General features: G+C 46.1%; 1 protein-coding gene and 1 long non-coding RNA gene across 4 annotated transcripts; one reads left to right on the top strand and one right to left on the bottom strand.

Moving 5' to 3' along the window:
• The first annotated feature begins 1,210 nt into the window (after nucleotides 1–1,210).
• LOC116365443 (uncharacterized) lies at nucleotides 1,211–5,788 on the top strand. The gene is made up of 3 exons (XR_004208100.1): nucleotides 1,211–1,344; nucleotides 1,739–1,837; nucleotides 1,980–5,788. It is a non-coding gene; the product is annotated as an uncharacterized LOC116365443 (long non-coding RNA).
• Nucleotides 5,789–5,823: 35 nt separating this feature from the next.
• LOC109877175 (uncharacterized) lies at nucleotides 5,824–18,847 on the bottom strand. 3 transcript variants are annotated; one of them, XR_004208099.1, is made up of 15 exons: nucleotides 17,946–18,847; nucleotides 15,431–15,526; nucleotides 14,158–14,391; nucleotides 13,681–13,840; nucleotides 13,426–13,461; nucleotides 13,194–13,235; nucleotides 11,716–11,769; nucleotides 11,565–11,612; nucleotides 11,436–11,483; nucleotides 11,121–11,159; nucleotides 9,116–9,568; nucleotides 8,421–8,528; nucleotides 7,732–7,797; nucleotides 6,395–7,448; nucleotides 5,824–6,147 (listed from the first exon to the last, which is right to left on the bottom strand). XR_004208099.1 is itself a non-coding variant. In XM_031818042.1 (14 exons), exons 1-14 carry the CDS (start codon nucleotides 18,606–18,608, stop codon nucleotides 6,874–6,876), a joined length of 2,622 nt encoding a protein of 873 aa, XP_031673902.1. In that variant the 5' UTR covers nucleotides 18,609–18,847; the 3' UTR covers nucleotides 5,824–6,873. The 3 variants fall into 3 exon arrangements, 2 of the variants coding, with proteins under 2 accessions (XP_031673902.1, XP_031673903.1); XM_031818042.1 differs by having other exon boundaries at nucleotides 5,824–7,448; XM_031818043.1 differs by lacking the exon at nucleotides 11,121–11,159 and having other exon boundaries at nucleotides 5,824–7,448.
• Between the last annotated feature and the right edge of the window lie 704 nt (nucleotides 18,848–19,551).

Consider the following 19,551-nt stretch of genomic DNA (forward strand, 5'->3'; position numbering starts at 1 on the left):
TTCCAGACTCTGTCACGTCTGTCACATGTGCTCAGTGTGAACCTGCTTTCAACTGTGAAGAGCACAGGGCGCCAGTGGCGAATTTGCCAATCTTGGTGTTCTCTGGCAAATGCCAACATCCTGCACGTGTGTGGGCTGTAAGCACAAACCCCACCTGTGGACGTCGGGCCCTCATACCACCCTCCATGGAGTCTGTTTCTGACCGTTTGAGCTCACACATGCACATTTGTGGCCTTCTGGAGGTCTTTTTGCAGGGCTCTGGCAGTGTTTCCTCCTGCTCTCCTTGCACAAAGGCGGAGGTAGCGGTCCTGCTGCGGGTTGTTGCCCTCCTACGCCTCCTCCACATCTCCTGATGTACTGCCTGTCTCCTGGTAGCTCCTCCATGCTCTAGACACTACGCTGACAGACACAGCAAACCTTCTTGCCACAGCTCGCATTGATGTGCCATCCTGGATGAGCTGCACTACCTGAGCCACTTGTGTGGGTTGTAGACCCCGTTCTCATGCTACCACTAGAGTAAAAAGCACCGCCAGCATTCAAAAGTGACCAAAACATCAGCCAGGAAGCATAGGAACTGAGAAGTGGTCTGTGGTCACCACCTGCAGAACCACTCCTTTATTGGGGGTGTCTTGCTAATTGCCTATAATTTCCACCTGTTGTCTATTCCATTTGCACAACAGCATGTGAAATTTATTGTCAATCAGTGTTGCTTCCTAAGTGGACCGTTTGATTTCACAGAAGTGTGATTGACTTGGAGTTACATTGTGTTGTTTAAGTGTTTCCCTTATTTTTTTGAGCAGTGTATAAATAAATATAGATAGATAGATCTCTCCTATTGTAAAATGACTGACTGGGTATTGAAAAGGTGCTTACAATAGTACTATGTCTTATTAATATTATTATGAAATAGTTTTTTGTAAACGATTGATTTTAAACTAATTTTGCAGTCTCACTAACAAAGGTTGGGACTTTTCAGGAAACCGAGGGAAGGAAGGGACAGACGCCTGGGAGAAGAAGGGAGAGGAGGAAGAGGAGGAGGAAGAAGGGATCACCTTCAAGGTGCAGTACTCATCAACACCGGAGGAGAACAGGGAAAGGATTAGGGAGCGTTTGCCGTTGAACGGGCCACCGGTTTCTCCCGTTTTTCGTACCAGTACCCAGGCTCTCCACAGCTCCCTCTAATCCCGATCAACCTGTGACCTCCCCTATGACCTCTAATGCCCCCCTGTGACATCATCAGTGTCCCGGCCCTCTTGGCTCTGCCCGTGAGTGTAACGTCCATGGCTCCTGTCCAATCCCAGAGCCTGACTGTCACCAGTCTTACTACTACAACATCCTCGTCAGGTAAGTTTAAAAAAACATTTAACATTCAAAGTTTAACGTTATAGCTGGAATCCTTAATGGTGAAACAGCCGTGTCCGTTTGCGATATTAAAACACCAAATAAGTTATTTTAATCAACGGAGACTGTTTTTCCCCTCTGACATAATCGTCCTCGCCGTTGAGGAGCACAATTAGTTTCACCATGCTGCCCGACGCTCCTCAGCCCAGCAACAATAACCATAACAACGTGGGTGGAGCGGCCAGTGGTTTCCCTTACTACGGATTACATCATTTAAACAATCATTTGTGTACAAGTGTGTCAATATTTCTTTCCCAAGATAAGAAACTGAAAAGGGTCGTTATTGGAAGCCGTTGGTCTGTGATGGAAGTTTGAATGGTGTGTTTTGTCTCTTCAGTTTATAACCCGGGGAAATGTCAGAGTTCAACGTCTTCCACTACACCTTTACAACCTGCCGCATCCTGCACCCCTCTGACATCACCCAGGTCACCTCCAGGTACACACACACACACACACACACACACACCACACACACACACACACACACACAACTATGAAGGTGATTGGTGTTGTGTGTTGTGCTGTAGTGTTTATGACATGGCTGTGTGGGGTAACATTGTCTTGTCTCTCTCTCTCAGTTCCCACTGTCAGTCTTCTGTCTCAGAGTACACTCCCAGCTCCATGAGGACAGGCCCCAGCACCCCGGTGACCCCCTGCAGGCTGAGTTTGGGGGTGGACTCCTTCCCCCCTCGCCGTCCCCCCGCCCCCTGTGGCCTGGCCAAGCTGGTCCTGGAGAGGGGCATCTCTGCTTCCCTCTCCACCGCCGATGCCCCCCCCTCCCTCTCACCTTAAAGCCCCACTCCCCCAGCGTCTCCTCCCCAGAACGCCCCCCAACTCCCCGTCCCACTCGCCAACCTCCTCGCCTGTGCCCTTTGAGTCCCGCGCCTCGGCGCCAGCCACCTGTGACAACTTCCTGGCATCGCGTCCGGCCGAGCTCTTCCTCCAGGACGTGTATGGGCTGAAGTTTGGCCGCACCCATCGCCCCAACCTCCCCAGCCCCGACCCCGCCTCACATAGCTTCAGCCACGGCCCCAGAATCAAATCCAAAGCCAAACCCGACCCCATCAATGTAAACTTAGTCGAGAGGCTACGCCGGCTGGGATTGGTCAAGGTTCCCAGGGGGTGGAGCCGTTGTCAGAGTGCCTGGTGCGTCAGGACTCGGCCACCTTCCTAGCCACAGGCGTAGGCAGTCTATTGGACGGCCTGCGGCGGAACCAGAGCCTCCCCGCTATGATTGGAGCGACGCGGGGAAGCCCCTCCCACCATCTGGGCCAGGCCCCACCTCAACCACCCACCTCCCTAGCCATCGCCCCGCCACTCTGGGCAACCTGAAGGGGCAGCGCTCTGTCCGCTCTAGGCCCGCCTCCACCTCCACCTCCCATGCCCCACCCCCTTCACTCAAACCATGAAGAAGTTATGACACTACAGGGAGGCAGGGTTTGGAGGGGAGCCAGCACCGAACAGAAGCATTTGGGCCCACATCCTCTCTCCTCTTTCCTCCCTCCACCCCTCCCTGCCTTGCTCCTTCTCCACATCTCTTTTAGACTGATATTCGGCGAAGAAAAGGGCAACAAGTGGGGGGAAAAGTCCCTCTCCTATTTTATACATTATTTTTAAAAGCACAATATTGTTAAAAATGGAAATGTGCATTAATGCCACGGTGTATATGCCATTTTAAAAGCCTTAGATTGCCTGCAAGGGGCTTTATTAGCTGTTCCTAGCCTTGCCTGCCTTCCCCCTCCAGCCCTCTAGGAGCGCTGTAGGTAGACGTTCTCCCTGCTCTCTTCTGCTCTGCCCCTGCTACAGTAGTTATTCATCTGCGAGGCTCTGGATGCTCAAATAGATGGGAAGATGACCGAGGGGATAAGTAAGTTGATGAGGGCTTGAGAATGTTTAGAGGGACGGGAAAGAAGAGGTAAAAAGAGGAAGTGGCAGAATGTGACTTTGGTGTCAAGGAGAGGAAGAACAAACAAGAGAAAGAGATGAGAGAGAGGGAGACGAGGAGGACATGAGGGGGGATGAGATAAGAGCAGTGTAAAGAAAAAGAGATGAGGGGGGATGAGAGAAGAGCACTGTAAAGAGAGGGCTTGAGCCTCCAGAGCCTCAATGTCTAGGGGCTTGTTGTTCTGTAGTTCGAATAGCTTTCTAAAGTTCATTTTTAAAAGCAGTAGAGTAGTTTTTCATGTGTATATACGCTAGCTAGACTCACTACGCCCCTTAGCTTCTCTTAGGAACTAGGCTGGTGCCCATGCACCTTACTACTGCCAGCCCGTTGCTAGGGAACTACAATCTAGCCTTCCCAGTGTTACTACTAATACAATGATCCTTTTGCTTTGCTGTTGTCAGGGGCAACTCTCTCTGTGCATTGTAATAGGCTACAACCAGTCTCTGAAATGCATGGTATGTCCTGAAAACGACACACTTCTTTGCCTACAGGTCCCAGCATGCACCTGGCCCTCTGGGGGTGGGTAGGACCCAGCCGTGCAGCGTGATTCGCTGTAATGGTCTGACTGACAGGTCCGAGTCTGCTCCTCCTCAGGTCTCCCATAAGGAAGAGGTTGTAAAGCTTTAAAGGAGAAGCCTGTTTGTACTGTTGGGGTGTTTCTGGTTTAAAGCCATGTGTATATTTTATTAGACACTTAGTGGGATTGGTAGGTTTTGTTTTGGATGCCGTTAGCCTGGTCCCAGATCTGTTTGTGCGGTCTTGCCATACCCCTATTGTCATTGTCATGTTACAGCACAAACTGATCTGGAACCAGGCTAGGATGCAGCTGGGATGGACTTTTCCTCAGCTTGTGGAGATCTGAGAGGATTTGATTGGTATAACCAATATGGTGACACTTCCACCTAGCCTATCAGAGGGCACGGTAGATGTATTACCAAATTGCTTACACCTGTCAAATCCTGACAGACTCCCCACAAGTGCATAGGGCTTAGAGGTCGATTTGGGATGGAAGGTTGCAAGGTTATTGACTGGAAACGGAGAACATGGTAGTTGCTGGAGAGGCTTTTTAACAGCACAGGTCCAAATAGCCCCGCTGAGGAACAGGCCCTTATCTCAGGCCCACGGCGTGCTCAGGTCTGCGTTCTTTAGGGCACACCATTGTGGAATGTTCCAGTAGAAATATATGCAGAACAACTATGCCTCTGACATAAGGAATCACGTCAGCTCTATTCAAGACAGTTCTAACGTTCCACAACGTTTACCTCCTCAACATGCTCCTGGTACAAGAGGTTTGGTCCCAAACGGGGAACCATCAGCATCCTAGGTAGTAGTGGTTGTACTATGTTTTGATCCAGGTTAGCTCTGAGTCTCATCTCATGTATGGTTCACTATTACTGTGGTTATGGTCTTTAAAGGTACTCTATTCACTCAGCGGCCAGTAGAGGGCAACATGGTGTTGTGTGATATTGAACAGCTATGAGACTAACGGTCTCTAGTACCTTCCACTGTAATGCTGTTTATTTTAAATCTGAAAGGACTTGATGGGTGTAGCGGCAGAGCTAAGCATTCTGGGGAAATTCCAGCCAACCTATCAGAGGTCAAGGTCAACAAATCCCATATTGTTATTCCATTCAGGTCTACTGGAGTGTGTAGTGGGGAGGGGCTAGACTAGAGCCTGGGTACCAGTCTGTGTTCACATGACACAGAGTACATGACCTGGAATGCTAGCAAGACAGGTTCTGTATTTCAAGCTAGCTAGTGTGTGACCCTTTGACCCGGTGCCCTTTGACCCCTGGTGTGACTCTCAGACGTCCCTGCTACGCCTCTTTCCTTACCGTCCGTCTGACCTGTCCCACTCATGTACTGCACTTTTTAACCTGATTTACAGAGATCACTAGTTAGGAAATATTATTAGTGACAAATATTGATATTTAGACTAGGTTATAGCATCAAATACTGTTTCATTATCAAAGGTAATAAGTTATTTAGGATTTCATGTAGACATTTATTTGAGATGTTTTGTTGTGCCTCCATTGTGTGATGAACCATTGAAAAGGGAATCCAAGCTGTCATGTTTTTAAAACTGTATATCAGTGCATACCAAAACTCATTTTTAAATACAGTGAAATGCTTTGTGTTGGCTTGTGTGTGTTGTAATACCTATGTAACCATGAGGAAAGAGCATCAGTTTTATACTAGGGTTTCTGCTCTGGGGGAGGTATAGGAGGAGAGGCTGTTCGTTCTATTGAATCTAGTTCTATGATTCACACCGTTGGCTCTATTGAATGTAGCTGATGGGTGATGGTGCAGGTTGTTATGGGCTATGTGTAGTTGGAAGTGTTCATTATTGGTTTTCGACCTGGCGCCTCTCCTCCATGCTTCAGAAAATACCCAAGATTACCTTTTTGGTGCTTTTGTTTTAATAAAGGAAATGAGAAATGATTTGGTTGTCTTATATTTATTGTCTTATAACGTGTGTGTGTGTGTGTGTGTGTGTGTGTGTGTGTGTGTGTGTGTGTGTGTGTGTGTGTGTGTGTGTGTGAGACACCATTTGTCAGTTCAGTCTTCTATTAGTGTTTGTATGTAATTTGTTTGTCAGAAGTGCAACACTTGGGCTGTTTTGTAAATGTTTAGGAAACAAACTAATTCTCGTTAAATTATGTCATATAAAGCGGTGATAGCAGATGGGGATCAGAGGTCGTAGGTCACATCACATGGGGCAGGTCTATACAGAGGTCGTAGGTCACGTCACATGGGGCAGGTCTATACAGAGGTCATAGGTCACGTCACATGGGGCAGATCTATACAGAGGTCATAGGTCTCCTCACATTGGGCAGATCTATTTATTTATTTTTATTTTACCTTTATTTAACTAGGCAAGTCAGTTAAGAACAAATTCTTATTTTCAATGACGGCCTAGGAACAGTGGGTTAACTGCCTGTTCAGGGGCAGAACAACAGATTTGTACCTTGTCAGCTCGGGGATTTGAACTTGCAACCTTCCGGTTACTAGTCCAACTAGGCTACCCTGCCGCCCCATTCAGGGGACCTATACAGAGGTCGTAGGTCTCATCACATGGGGCAGATCTATACAGAGGTCGTAGGTCTCATCACATGGGGCAGATCTATACAGAGGTCGTAGGTCTCATCACATGGGGCAGATCTATACAGAGGTCGTAGGTCTCATCACATGGGGCAGATCTATACAGAGGTCGTAGGTCTCCTCACATGGGGCAGATCTATACAGAGGTCGTAGGTCTCCTCACATGGGGCAGATCTATACAGAGGTCGTAGGTCTCATCACATGGGGCAGATCTATACAGAGGTCGTAGGTCTCCTCACATGGGGCAGATCTATACAGAGGTCGTAGGTCTCCTCACATGGGGCAGATCTATACAGAGGTCGTAGGTCTCATCACATGGGGCAGATCTATACAGAGGTCGTAGGTCTCCTCACATGGGGCAGATCTATACAGAGGTCGTAGGTCTCATCACATGGGGCAGATCTATACAGAGGTCGTAGGTCTCATCACATGGGGCAGATCTTGATGCTGTCGGATGTCTGGCTGAACTGACTCAGAGCGAAGTCCAGTCCAACACCAACCCCACTTCCCACCCCGAAGGCCGCATACAGTGGCTGTGTAAAGTTGGCACGGAACGTGTGCAGGTGCGCCATGCTCTCCGCCACGCTATAGAACGCCAGGGTGCCCGCGTTGAGGTCCAGGAACAACCCCAGACGCGGCGAGTACGTCACCGGGATGTCCCTCTTCTCATTGTCATGCATTGCCGTGCAACACGTATCCGACAGCTCCAGGCTCCATGATTGGGCGTTGTAGCCAAGCCCCGCCCTGGCGTCCGCCCCCTTCCTGCTCAGGGCTCCATAAGCCACGCCCATTGATGACCCCTTCCCCCTCCAATCCACCTCCCAGTAACATCGCTGGGCGGAAAGGGGGGCCTGGCACAGCACCTGGGTCCAGCCATCGAAGCGTTGGGGGCAGTCTGGGTAGGGCTGCCCTGCCCCCTGTAGGGTGGCCTTGGTGTTGCTCTCCGACAGGGTCAGACGCCGGTGGGCTGTCCTCGTGTCTAGGGTCAGGGTACAGGCATCTGGGGTAGGGAAGAGTGGAGGGATGGATGGATGAATAGTTAAGTTGTGGGGATAAGGACTTTGCAGATTTGGTTGTCAGCTGTTGTGAGTACTCCTTCCCCTTGGCCCTAACCTTCTGAAGTTTTCAGATCTGAAAGTTGTAATCAATATGGTGGATGCTACAATGCTCATACCTTTCCCTTCATATCTGCGAACATGGAAGGGTGAGGGCCAAGGCCACACGGCAGGGAGCTAACTGGAACAGGCTGTGTCTGTGTAGATGTTTAGCTGTTCTATACTCACACTGCAGGAACTCCTCTCTGCTCCTGGGCTCTGGGGCCTGGATGCTGGAGATGTCTATCTCCCTCACTACAGGAGACGAAGACCGGCAGTATGAGGGGAGAGGATCACAACCAGTGGTGGAAAAAGTACCCAACTTCAGTAAAAGTTACCCAGTAAAATACTACTTCAGTAAAAGTAAAAAAATATTTGGTTCTATCAAAAGTAAAAGTGTAAATAATTTCAAATTCCTTATATTAAGCAAAGTAGACTGCACCATTTTCTACTTTTTAAAATGTACATATAGCAGGGGCACATTCCAACACTGAGACATCATTTACATAAGACACATTTGTGTTTAGTGAGTCCGTCAGATCAGAGGCAGTAGGGATGACCACGTGTTCTCTTTATAAGTGTGTGAATTGGGCCATTTTCCTGTCCTGCTAAGCATTCAAAATGTAATGAGTACTTTTGGATGACAGTTAAAATATATCGAGTAAAAAGTACATTATTTTAGGAAAGTAGTAAAGTAAAAGTTGTCAAAAATATAAATAGTAAAGTACAGATGCTCCAAGAAACTACTTAAGTAGTACTTGAAAGTATTTTTACTGAAGTACTTTACACCACTGATCACAACAAGGGTAACCGTAAATATAGGGCACTATGCTTTCCTCAGATGTAGAGAGGAAGAACAGGAATGAATGATGACTCACATGCAGGGAAAGCTGGCATCTGATTCATGATGGGGTCAGGGGTCGGCGGATCCAGGAAAAGGCTGGTATTCACTTCCGGTTGGGATTCAGTCAGTGCACCCATCCCCCCTGTCAAAGCAGTATGTTTATAGCCATGATTTTCAAACAATGTGCTGTGGCAACCAGCAAGGTACATTCTGAGGTACATTATACAGTGTCTACACTGGAGAAAGGCTAGGAAGACCAGGGTTTATGACCTCTGATGGGGTTAAAGCGTTGAGGGTCGGGACCATAGAGATATATAGAGGACTCATCTTTGTATCTGTGCCATTATAGAGTCTGTGGCAGCATGGGCAGCGCCATTGAGGCAATTTCCATTTTCCCGATTGGCTGATCCCTCCTGATGACCCATTGTACATGACTCCAAGAATGTCACGAGGAGGGATTATCCAGTGGACTTGAAAGCCACCCAGTTGACTACATTAAAATGATGGAAGCCCTCAATGGTGATGCCCGTGCTAATATGGCCTTTTGGCTACTAGAGGCCTCCATGGTGATGCCCGTGTTAATACGGCCTTTTGGCTACTAGAGGCCTCAATGGTGATGCCCGTGTTAATACGGCCTTTTGGCTACTAGAGGCCTCAATGGTGATGCCCGTGCTAATACGGCCTTTTGGCTACTAGAGGCCTCAATCATTCTCTCTGGTCGGGACTCACATTGGTAAACTCCACCAGTGTTGTTGCTGACTGGCTCAGGTGCCGGTGTGGCACGTCGATGGGAGCGGAAGAGACTTGCTATGGATCCTATCCGGCTGAAAGCTCCTGAGGCTGGGGTGGCTTGGGTAACAGCACCGGGGGTAGGGGTGGTGGTGGGTTCTGGTCTGGGTGTCTCTCTCCGGCTGGGCGTAGGGCTGGGTCTGGCTGGCTCTCTACGACTTGGAGTGGGGCTGGGTCTGGCTGGCTCTCTACGACTTGGAGTGGGGTTGGGTCTGGCTGGCTCTCTACGACTTGGAGTGGGACTGGGACTGGCTGGCTCTTTACGACTTGAAGTGGGACTGGGACTGCGTCCGCGCGTCTCTCTTCGACTTTGGGTAGGGCTATTTCTGGCTGGCTTTTTCCGCCTCTGAGTGGGACTAGATCTGGTGCTTGGTCTGGGGGCTGCCTCTCTGGCTGTGGAGAGACGAGAGGTATTACTGGGTGAGCATGGCTTGATAGGTCTAGAGGCGTCCACATACGGTTCGCTTTGCTTCTAGCAGAACTCGGCTAGGTGAAACGAACGTCTGACGTCTTGCTTGAAAAATCTCAGTATTACTGTTTGGTCCCGCTTGAGCCACTGTAGCAACAACATACCCAGTAACACTTCCTCAAAATAGAAGAAAATAATAAAGATAAATCAAGAAATGTGTCATTCTTTTTGATGTTTTTTGCCAAGGAGGTCCTAGTCGCGCAATGTTACATCTAACTAAAATGTTTGGTGCGGTATTTCTCAAGTGAAACAATTTCCATTAAAACTAGCCAGCAAACAATCCCGTTCATTGCTCCCACTCCTACTAGGAGCAGTACCTAGTCCAGTAACACCATTGACCAATCACAGACGAAGGGACGCAAACAATCCCGTTCATTGCTCCCACTCTTACTAGGAGCAGTACCTAGTCCAGTAATACCATTGACCAATCACAGACGAAGGGGGCGTAGACTTCAGACTAACGAACATCGACTTGCCTCAAGGAAAAATGTTGTGTTGCTGAACAGCCGAACCAAAACGTCACAACATTTCATCATAATAAATGCTTGAACTGTTTCGACTATGAAACATACAGTAAGTTTAAAGTCTGTCGCGTGCTTCCCAGTCGAAACAGTTCCATCATATATTATGAAACATTTTTGTGACATTTTGGTTGGTTTTGGTGTTCGCCGGGCGTTTGCTTGGCTGTTGGCATACACTACATTTTCTCTAGAGGCAAGTGGAAGTTCGGTAGCCAAAGTCCCTTCGTCAGAGATTGGTCAACAGGACTACTCTTAGTAAGAGTGGGAACTATAGATGGGATTCTTCAATTAAGTGTTTGTCATTCAACAAGAGATGACTAGTTTTCATGCAGATTTTTTCACTTGAGAAATACTGCACCAAACATCTTAGATAGATGTGAAATGATGCGACTAAGACCTTATTGGCAAAAACGTCAAAATGAATGACACATTTCCTGATTTATCTTAGATTAATCCAGACTATTTTGAGAAAGAATTACTGGGTATGTTGTTGCTACGGTGCTTCAAGAGGGACAAACAACAGTAATGTTGATGCTTTTTCTCCTTTTTTAAGCGACAGTCATGAGGGAGTATGTGAGCACAGACGCTCGCTTCACCCAGCCAGGTTTTGCTCGTAGCAAACAAAACCTATGTATACGGACGCCTTTCTGATTGCATAGAGAGAGAATGAAAGGAAACGCGAGGCAGTTGAGTAGATTTTATAAACACTCTGATGATGACTGAATTTGTAGTATTGGTCAAGAGAGGAGGTGGTCAGAGATACATTTATGGAACTGATATCTGCAGTTATTCTTAAGAGGTTCAGGATGTGACACAGTACGGATGGAGGAGACAGGAAGAAGGAGCATACACAGATGATAAGGAAATGTTCCTCTTGTGAGGCAGGCCAACCTGTGGAACCGGTTATGTTCACAAAGAAATTCTGGGCTTGTGTGTGTGTGTGTGTGTGTGTTACCTGGTTCTCTCTCCTCTCTCCTCGGCCTGTCTCTGTCAGCTAAAGGAAAGAGGTAGAAGAGAGTTTAAACCCCTTTGCACGCAAACACACACACACACACACACACACACGCAAACACACACACACATGCAAACACACACACACACATGCAAACACACACACACATGCAAACACACACATGCAAACGCACACACACACACACACACATGCAAACGCACACACACACACATGCAAACGCACACACACACATGCAAACGCACACACACACACACATGCAAACGCACACACACGCAAACACACACACACACGTCTGACCTCGTGGTTCCTCTCTGCTCCTAACATCCTGAGAGCGCAGGCCTACACCTACAGAAGGAGACATGATTAAGCTGATCTAATGTTTGATCATGATCGTCATAGTGAGATTTGTAATGAAACTAGCCCTACCACGTGAGTTAGGACCTCGAACCGCCACGGAGACAGTCGGTGTGGGAGCTGAAACACGACGACGAAAGTACACATCATTATGTGTCATTCAATGACCTATCACAAACCGCATGTTAAAACCGATACAGGAAACAGTCGCTACAGTACATACCTGAGGGACGGTTGTTGTTTGTTGTTGTTGGTTTGGATCCCAGACCAGAAAACACTGAGGAATAGTCATTGTAAATAAAAAGGCACAACACTCACCATTAAAACATACAGTTTAACCATGAAAACATACTGTTTAACTATTAAAACATACTGTTTAACCATTAAAACATACTGTTTAACCATTAAAAACATACTGTTTAACCATTAAAACATACTGTTTAACCATCAAAACATACTGTTTAATCATCAAAACATACTGTTTAACCATTAAAACATACTGTTTAACCATTAAAACATACTGTTTAACCATTAAAACATACTGTTTAACCATCAAAACATACTGTTTAACCATTAAAACATACTGTTTAACCATCAAAACATACTGTTTAACCATTAAAAACATACTGTTTAACTATTAAAAACATACTGTAACTATTAAAAACATACTGTAACTATTAAAAACGTATTGTTTAACCATGAAAACATACTGTTTAACCATGAAAAACATACTGTTTAACCATTAAAACATACTGTTTAACCATGAAAAACATACTGTTTAACCATTAAAACATACTGTTTAACCATTAAAACATACTGTTTAACCATTAAAACATACTGTTTAACCATTAAAACATACTGTTTAACCATGAAAACATACTGTTTAACCATTAAAACATACTGTTTAACCATTAAAACATACTGTTTAACCATTAAACACATACTGTTTAACCATTAAAACATACTGTTTAACCATTAAAACATACTGTTTAAATATTAAAAACATACTGTTTAACCATTAAAACATACTGTTTAACCATTAAAACATACTGTTTAACCATTAAAACATACTGTTTAACCATTAAAACATACTGTTTAACCATTAAAACATACTGTAACCATGAAAAACATACTGTTTAACCATAAAAACATACTGTTTAACCATGAAAAACATACTGTTTAACCATTAAAACATACTGTTTAACCATTAAAACATACTGTTTAACCATTAAAACATACTGTTTAACCATGAAAACATACTGTTTAACCATTAAAACATACTGTTTAACCATGAAAAACATACTGTTTAACCATTAAAACATACTGTTTAACCATTAAAACATACTGTTTAACCATGAAAACATACTGTTTAACCATGAAAACATACTGTTTAACTATTAAAAACATGACTATGACGATCCTTCATCAGGAACAATAAATCATTATTTCAAGTTAGGTATTTCATATCCAAACTGCACAATTAATGATGATGACCAATCACTCAACTAGACAAGTGGAAAGACCAGCACCAAAAGGAACAGGCACTGAGTATAAAGCATTTGCACTGTGGAAATGAAATATTGCCTTTCCTCACATTATTTGCTGTTGACTAAAATGTCCAATTCAGATTAGTTCACAATCTCAGTGAATGATTAAAGTCCAACTCACACTACCAATAAAGAAATGGGAAAAACTACTCACAACTCCTGAACCCTCCCGTCTTCTGGCCGCCATTTTGTTTTGCTATGATGGGGATAAACAGTGCAGTGAGTAAGTACAGTCTGTCAATCCACAATTTAAATGGTTATTGGTAATCGATGGCTTCTAGCTCTGGTCCAGGGCATTACGAGTGGCTTGCTAATGCTGAGCCTTCTTCAAGCCCCACAGAACACCCTGGACCAGAGCTAGAGACATCCTCTGGACCAGAACTCACCTTTGTCTCCTAAGGTGAACAGTGTTGTGTCATTCACTGAAGAGAAGGATGAGAAATGACAGTTTATTAACTCATTGACATTGTATTGATCCACTGATATCAGTCTAAAACATAGTGCGGAAAAAATACTCTGTCTTTATGACAATATTTATAGTGAACAAGGTAATGGTGATGGAGATCACTGCTAGTAGTGCCCTTTGTGTGTGTGTGTGAGTCGGTGTGTGTGTAGTATGCATGTCCTCCACTCTGACACACCTGTCTTGGTGATCTTGCCCAGTTCCACGTTGCACATGTCCTCCACTCTCTCCCGTAGGTTCAGGATGGCTTCACGTACAGGTTCAAACGTAGCCTCTGGATTGGCCACCACACACAACAGATCATTACACTCAAACGGGCTGCACAGAGAGTCACAGGTCTGGAGGGCGGCGCACAGGAGAAGGAGGAGGTGGAGAAGAGGATGGGATGGAAGAGGGCAGAGATGGAGAAATGAAGACAGAAAGAAAGGCGAAGACAGAAAGAGAAGACACGTCATTTAAGAAATAATGCCTTTTGTGATCGAAGCTGCACATTTCAAACATGACTAGGACAATGCTGCTTTTTCACTATTGTCCCATCCCAGATGTGGTCTTTCACACCCTGGCAGCCACGTCCAATATGGCCATCAACCAGCTGCATGCAGCGAAAGTGGATCAAAAATATATAAAAGGTACCAGAAAGAGACAAGCGTCCTACCTCCAGGAAGTGGATGTTGTCCTCACAGCGGAACACCTCCTTCATGTCCTTGTCTCTCCTCTTCAGCTCCGAGATCTCGGCCTCCAGCTTGTCCACCACATCCTGGGCCTCTCTTACTTTCTCCTGCCCAGCCTGGTTCATCACACCCTCCACCAGCTCCTGGAGCCTCTCCACTGAGCGCTGGAGCTCCGACAGCACCGTCTCTGTGTCATCATGTACCCTGTCTGCTGAGCGCTGGGGACACAAACACAGGTATGAAGACATATGCACACTGGTACTGTATGGAGGTGCATAGAAAGGTACTCACTGAGGAACACAAATACACACACACACACACACACAGACACACACACACACACACACACACTGGTGTAGTGTAATGGAGTGTGGTATAGTGTAGTGGGGTGTCGTGTGGTGTAGTGTAGTGGGGTGTAGTGTGGTATAGTGTAGTGGGGTGTAGTGTAGTGTGGTGGAGTGGAGTGTAGTGGGGTATAGTGTAGTGGGGTATAGTGTAGTGGGGTGTAGTGTAGTGTGGTATAGTGTAGTGGGGTGTAGTGTAGTGTAGTGGGGTGTAGTGTGGTATAGTGTAGTGGGGTGTAGTGTGGTATAGTGTAGTGGAGTGTAGTGTGGTATAGTGTAGTGGGGTGTCGTGTGGTGTAGTGTAGTGGGGTGTAGTGTGGTATAGTGTAGTGGGGTGTAGTGTAGTGTGGTGGAGTGGAGTGTAGTGGGGTATAGTGTAGTGGGGTATAGTGTAGTGGGGTGTAGTGTAGTGTGGTATAGTGTAGTGGGGTGTAGTGTAGTGTAGTGGGGTGTAGTGTGGTATAGTGTAGTGGGGTGTAGTGTGGTATAGTGTAGTGGAGTGTAGTGTGGTATAGTGTAGTGGGGTATAGTGTGGTATAGTGTAGTGGGGTGTAGTGGGGTATAGTGTAGTGGGGTATAGTGTAGTGTGGTATAGTGTAGTGGGGTATAGTGTAGTGGGGTGTAGTGTGGTATAGTGTAGTGGGGTATAGTGTGGTATAGTGTAGTGGGGTGTAGTGTGGTGTAGTGTAGTGGGGTATAGTGTAGTGGGGTGTAGTGTAGTGGGGTATAGTGTAGTGGGGTGTAGTGTAGTGGGGTATAGTGTAGTGTAGTGGGGTATAGTGTAGTGGGGTGTAGTGTAGTTGGGTATAGTGTAGTGGGGTATAGTGTAGTGTAGTGGGGTTTGGTGTAGTGTAGTGTAATGTGGTGGGGTTTAGTGTGGTGTAGTGTAGTGCAGTGTGTCCTAAGCCCTTACCTTTGTTGCCTCCAGCATCTTCTTCATGTCTTTCAGCTCTCCTTCTCTTTCTTTCAGTCTCTGATGATTCTCTGTCTGCACCTCAGCCAGCTCTTTCTGCAAAACACAGTCACATCAACTCACTCCTGAATGGACTGGAATGCAGTCTGGAATGATCACTGGCCCACAAAGACAACTACATAATCACTTAAGATATGGCACCACCTTACTCTACACACACACACACTCACACACACACACACACACACACACACACACACACACACACACACACACACACACACACACACACACACACACACACACACACACACACACACACACACACACACACACACACACACACACACACACACACACACACACACACACACACACACACTTCTAATGAATCACCACAGCTGAATGAGAGGCAGTTTGTAGGTGTGTCCAGATCAGCTGTGATGGGACACAGACCAACAACCTGTATGAATGTTTTGATCAAACTGTATGTACATGTTTTTGTGGAGTGAGTCTGTACATGGTGGTGTGTTTGATTAATATTATAATGATAATATATACCATTTAGTAAACGCTTTCATCCAAAATGACTTACGGTCATGTGTGCGTACTGTATGTGTGGCCCCAGCGGGAATCAAACCTTGGCTTTGCATACAGAGCCACACAGGACCTGATTGGGTGTTGTTTTGTTGTAAAGATCATGAGTAACCTTGCCTGAGACCTGAAGACTTGTGTTAGCTCCCAGAGTGAATGACTAGCCTTTGGTTCAGCGGGATAACACAGTCTTGTGCCAGGCAGTTGATCACATTAGTGGGTGGGTGTGGTGGTGTCCATGTACAGCGCATTCGGGAAGTATTTCAGACCACTTGACTTTTTCCACATTTGGTTACGTTACAGCCTTATTCTAAAATGGATTAAATGAATATAAATTATTCACCAATCTACACACAATACCGCACAATGACGAAGCGAAAACAGGTTTTTAGACATTTTAGACAAATGTATTACAAAAAAAAACTGAAATACCTTATTTACATAAGTATTCAGACCCTTTGCTATGAGACTCTAAATTAAGCTCAAGTGCATCCTGTTTCCATTGATCATCTTTGAGATGTTTCTACAACTTGATTGGTGTCAAACTGTGGTAAATTCAATTGATTGGACATGATTTGGAAAGGCACAGTTGACAGTGCATGTCAGAGCAAAAACGACTTGGTTTTTGTGCCTTAGGTCGAATTAATTGGCCGTAGAGCTCCGAGACAGGATTGTGTCTAGGCACAGATCTGGGGAAGGGTACCAAAAAAATGTCTGCAGCATTGAAGATCCACAAGAACACAGTGGGCTCCATCATTCTGAAATGAAAGAAGTTTAGAACCACCAAGACTCTTCCTAAAGCTGGTCATCGGCCAAACTGAGCAATCGGGGGAGAAGGGCCTTGATCAGGGAGGTGACCAAGAACCCGAGGGTCACTCTGACAGAGCTCCAGAGTTCCTCTGTGGAGATGGGAGAACATTCCATAAAGACAACCATCTCTGCAGCACTCCACCAATCAGGCCTGTATGGTAGAGTGGCCAGACGGAACCCCCCTCCTCAGTAAAAGGCACAAGACGGCCCACTTGGAGTTTGCCAAAAGGCACCTAAAGGTGTCTTAGATCATGAGAAACTAGATTCTCTGGTCTGATGAAACCAAGATTGAACTCTTTGGCCTGAATGCCAAGTGTCACGTCAGGAGGAAACCTGGCACCATCCCCACGGTGAAGCATAGTGGTGGCAGCATCATGCTGTGGGGATGTTTTTCAGTGGCAGCGATTTGGAGACTAGTGAGGATCGAGGGAAAGATGAACGGAGCAGAGTACAGAGAGATCCTTGATGACACCTGCTCCAGAACACTCAGGACCTCAGACTGGGGTGAAGGTTCATCTTTCAACAGGACAACAACTCTAAGCACACAGCCAAGAAAACGCAGGAGTGGCTTCGGGACAAGTCTATGAATTTCCTTGAGTGGCCCAGCCAGAGCCCAGACTTGAACCCGATCTAACATCTCTGGATAGACCTGAAAATAGCTGTGCAGCGATGCTCCCCATCCAACCTGACAGAGCTTGAGAGGATCTGTAGAGAAGAATGGGAGAAACACCCCAACCAACCTGACAAAGCTTGAGACGATATGCAGAGAAGAATAGTAGAAACTCCTGAAATGCAGGTGTGACAAGCTTGTAGCGTCATAACCAAGAAGACTCAGGGCTGTAATCGCTGCCAAATGTGTTTCAACAAAGTACTGAGTAAAGGGTCTGAAAACTTTATGCAAATGTGATATTTCAGTTTTATATTTGAATACGTTTGAACAAAATCCTAAAAATCTGTTTTTGCTTTGTCATTATGGGGTATTGTTTGTATATTGTTTGAGAATATATATATTTTTAAATGAATTTAGAATAAGGCTGTAACGTAACAAAATGTGGAAAAAAATCAAGGGGTCTGAATACTTTCCGAATGCCCTGTATGTCTGAGGGCTTACCTGTCTCTCTGTGCGCTCTGCCTTGGTGGAGGTGGTCTCATGGTCCTTGTGCTGGTTACTGGTGCACAGCCAACACACAAACATCTGGCACTGACGACAGTAGAACTCCTGCAGGTACTTGTGCTCGGTACAGATCTTCTGCGCCAGCTTGCCCGTGGGCGCAATCAGCTCATGCTTTTTCAACTCCGCTTTCGTCTGATGTGGTTTCAGGTGGGCCTCACAGTAGGACGCCATACACACCAGGCAAGACTTCACTGCAGCCCGCTGGTCTCCAGCGCCGTGGCACATGTCACAGGGCACGGCCATGGCTGGCAGCCTGCTGACACCACCACCACGGGAACCTCCCTTGGCTCTACCCATGGTGTTGGCACGGTGGGCGCTCCGGATGGACTCCCTGGCGGAGGTGGTGAGGGCCCCCTTGCGGAGCTGCTCCACAGCCTCTGCCAGCATGGTGTTCCTGGACAAGGAGGGCTTGGGACAGAATGTCTGGCGGCACTGGGGGCAGCTGTAGACTCCAGGGGAGCGAGGGTTGTCCTTGCTCCAGTAGTCCTTGATGCAGCCCATGCAGTAGCTGTGGCCACACGGGATGGTGACTGGCTCATTGGGGAGGTCCAGGCACACAGGACAGTTGAACTGCTCCTCCGTCCACAGATTACCACTCATAGTGAGACCACCGGTAGCAGAGGTGAATGTAGACTATTACAAAGAGAGAGAGTGGAAGAGAGAGAGTGACAGAGAGAATAGAGAAAGGCAACTGAGAGGAAAAAGTTGAGGTAGAGATGGATGAAAACAGAAATGGGTAGAATCAGAAAGAATGCTGTACACACAGAGAGATATGTAGCTACAGAGCAAAGACACACAGAGAGATATGTAGCTACAGAGCAGAGACACACAGAGATATGAGGTATAAGACAGAGGTATGAGTCTGTCCAGGGTATTAGTCAGAGAGTGGTGATCTCATATGAGATGGACCAATGGTGTTGTCGGAATAAAAGGAAGACAGGTAGAAGGGCGGGGCTAGAGTCACAGAGCTGGTTTAGGGAGAAAAACAGGAGGGGATGAGTTTCTTTGTGATGTCACATACCATTACAGTAACTAGAATAGAATGTCACCAGCATGTTACAGTAACTAGAATAGAAGGTCACCAGCATGTTACAGTAAATAGAATATAAGGTCACCAGCATGCTACAGTAACTAGAATAGAATGTCACCAGCATGCTACAGTAAATAGAATAGAATGTCACCAGCATGTTACAGTAAATAGAATAGAATGTCACCAGCATGTTACAGTAAATAGAATAGAATGTCACCAGCATGCTACAGTAAATAGAATAGAATGTCACCGGCATGTTACAGTAACTGGAATAGAAGGTCACTGGCATGTTACAGTAACTAGAATAGAAGGTCACCGGCATGCTACAATAACTAGAAAGCAGGTCACCGGCATGCTACAGTAACTAGAAAGGTCATTGGCATGTTACATTAACTAGAATAGAAGGTCACCAACATGCTACAGTAACTAGAATAGAAAGTCACCGGCATGTTACAGTAATTACAATAGAAGGTCACTGGCATGTTACAGTAACTAGAAAGGAGGTCACCGGCA

This window comes from Oncorhynchus kisutch, unplaced genomic scaffold, assembly GCF_002021735.2.
Source record: "Oncorhynchus kisutch isolate 150728-3 unplaced genomic scaffold, Okis_V2 scaffold1238, whole genome shotgun sequence".
NCBI lineage: Eukaryota > Metazoa > Chordata > Actinopteri > Salmoniformes > Salmonidae > Oncorhynchus > Oncorhynchus kisutch.

What these genes read in the sequence shown, in the direction of transcription:
- LOC109877175 (XM_031818042.1), bottom strand. Translation starts at nt 18,608, where the DNA reads ATGAGTGGTAATCTGTGGACGGAGGAGCAGTTCAACTGTCCTGTGTGC. An exon ending in GTTCACCTTAGGAGACAAAG is followed by an intron (nt 13,236 to 13,425) that starts GTGAGTTCTGGT and finishes TCCCCATCATAG; the next exon opens with CAAAACAAAATGGCGGCCAG. An exon ending in GAGCAGAGAGGAACCACGAG is followed by an intron (nt 11,160 to 11,435) that starts GTCAGACGTGTG and finishes TCTTTCCTTTAG; the next exon opens with CTGACAGAGACAGGCCGAGG.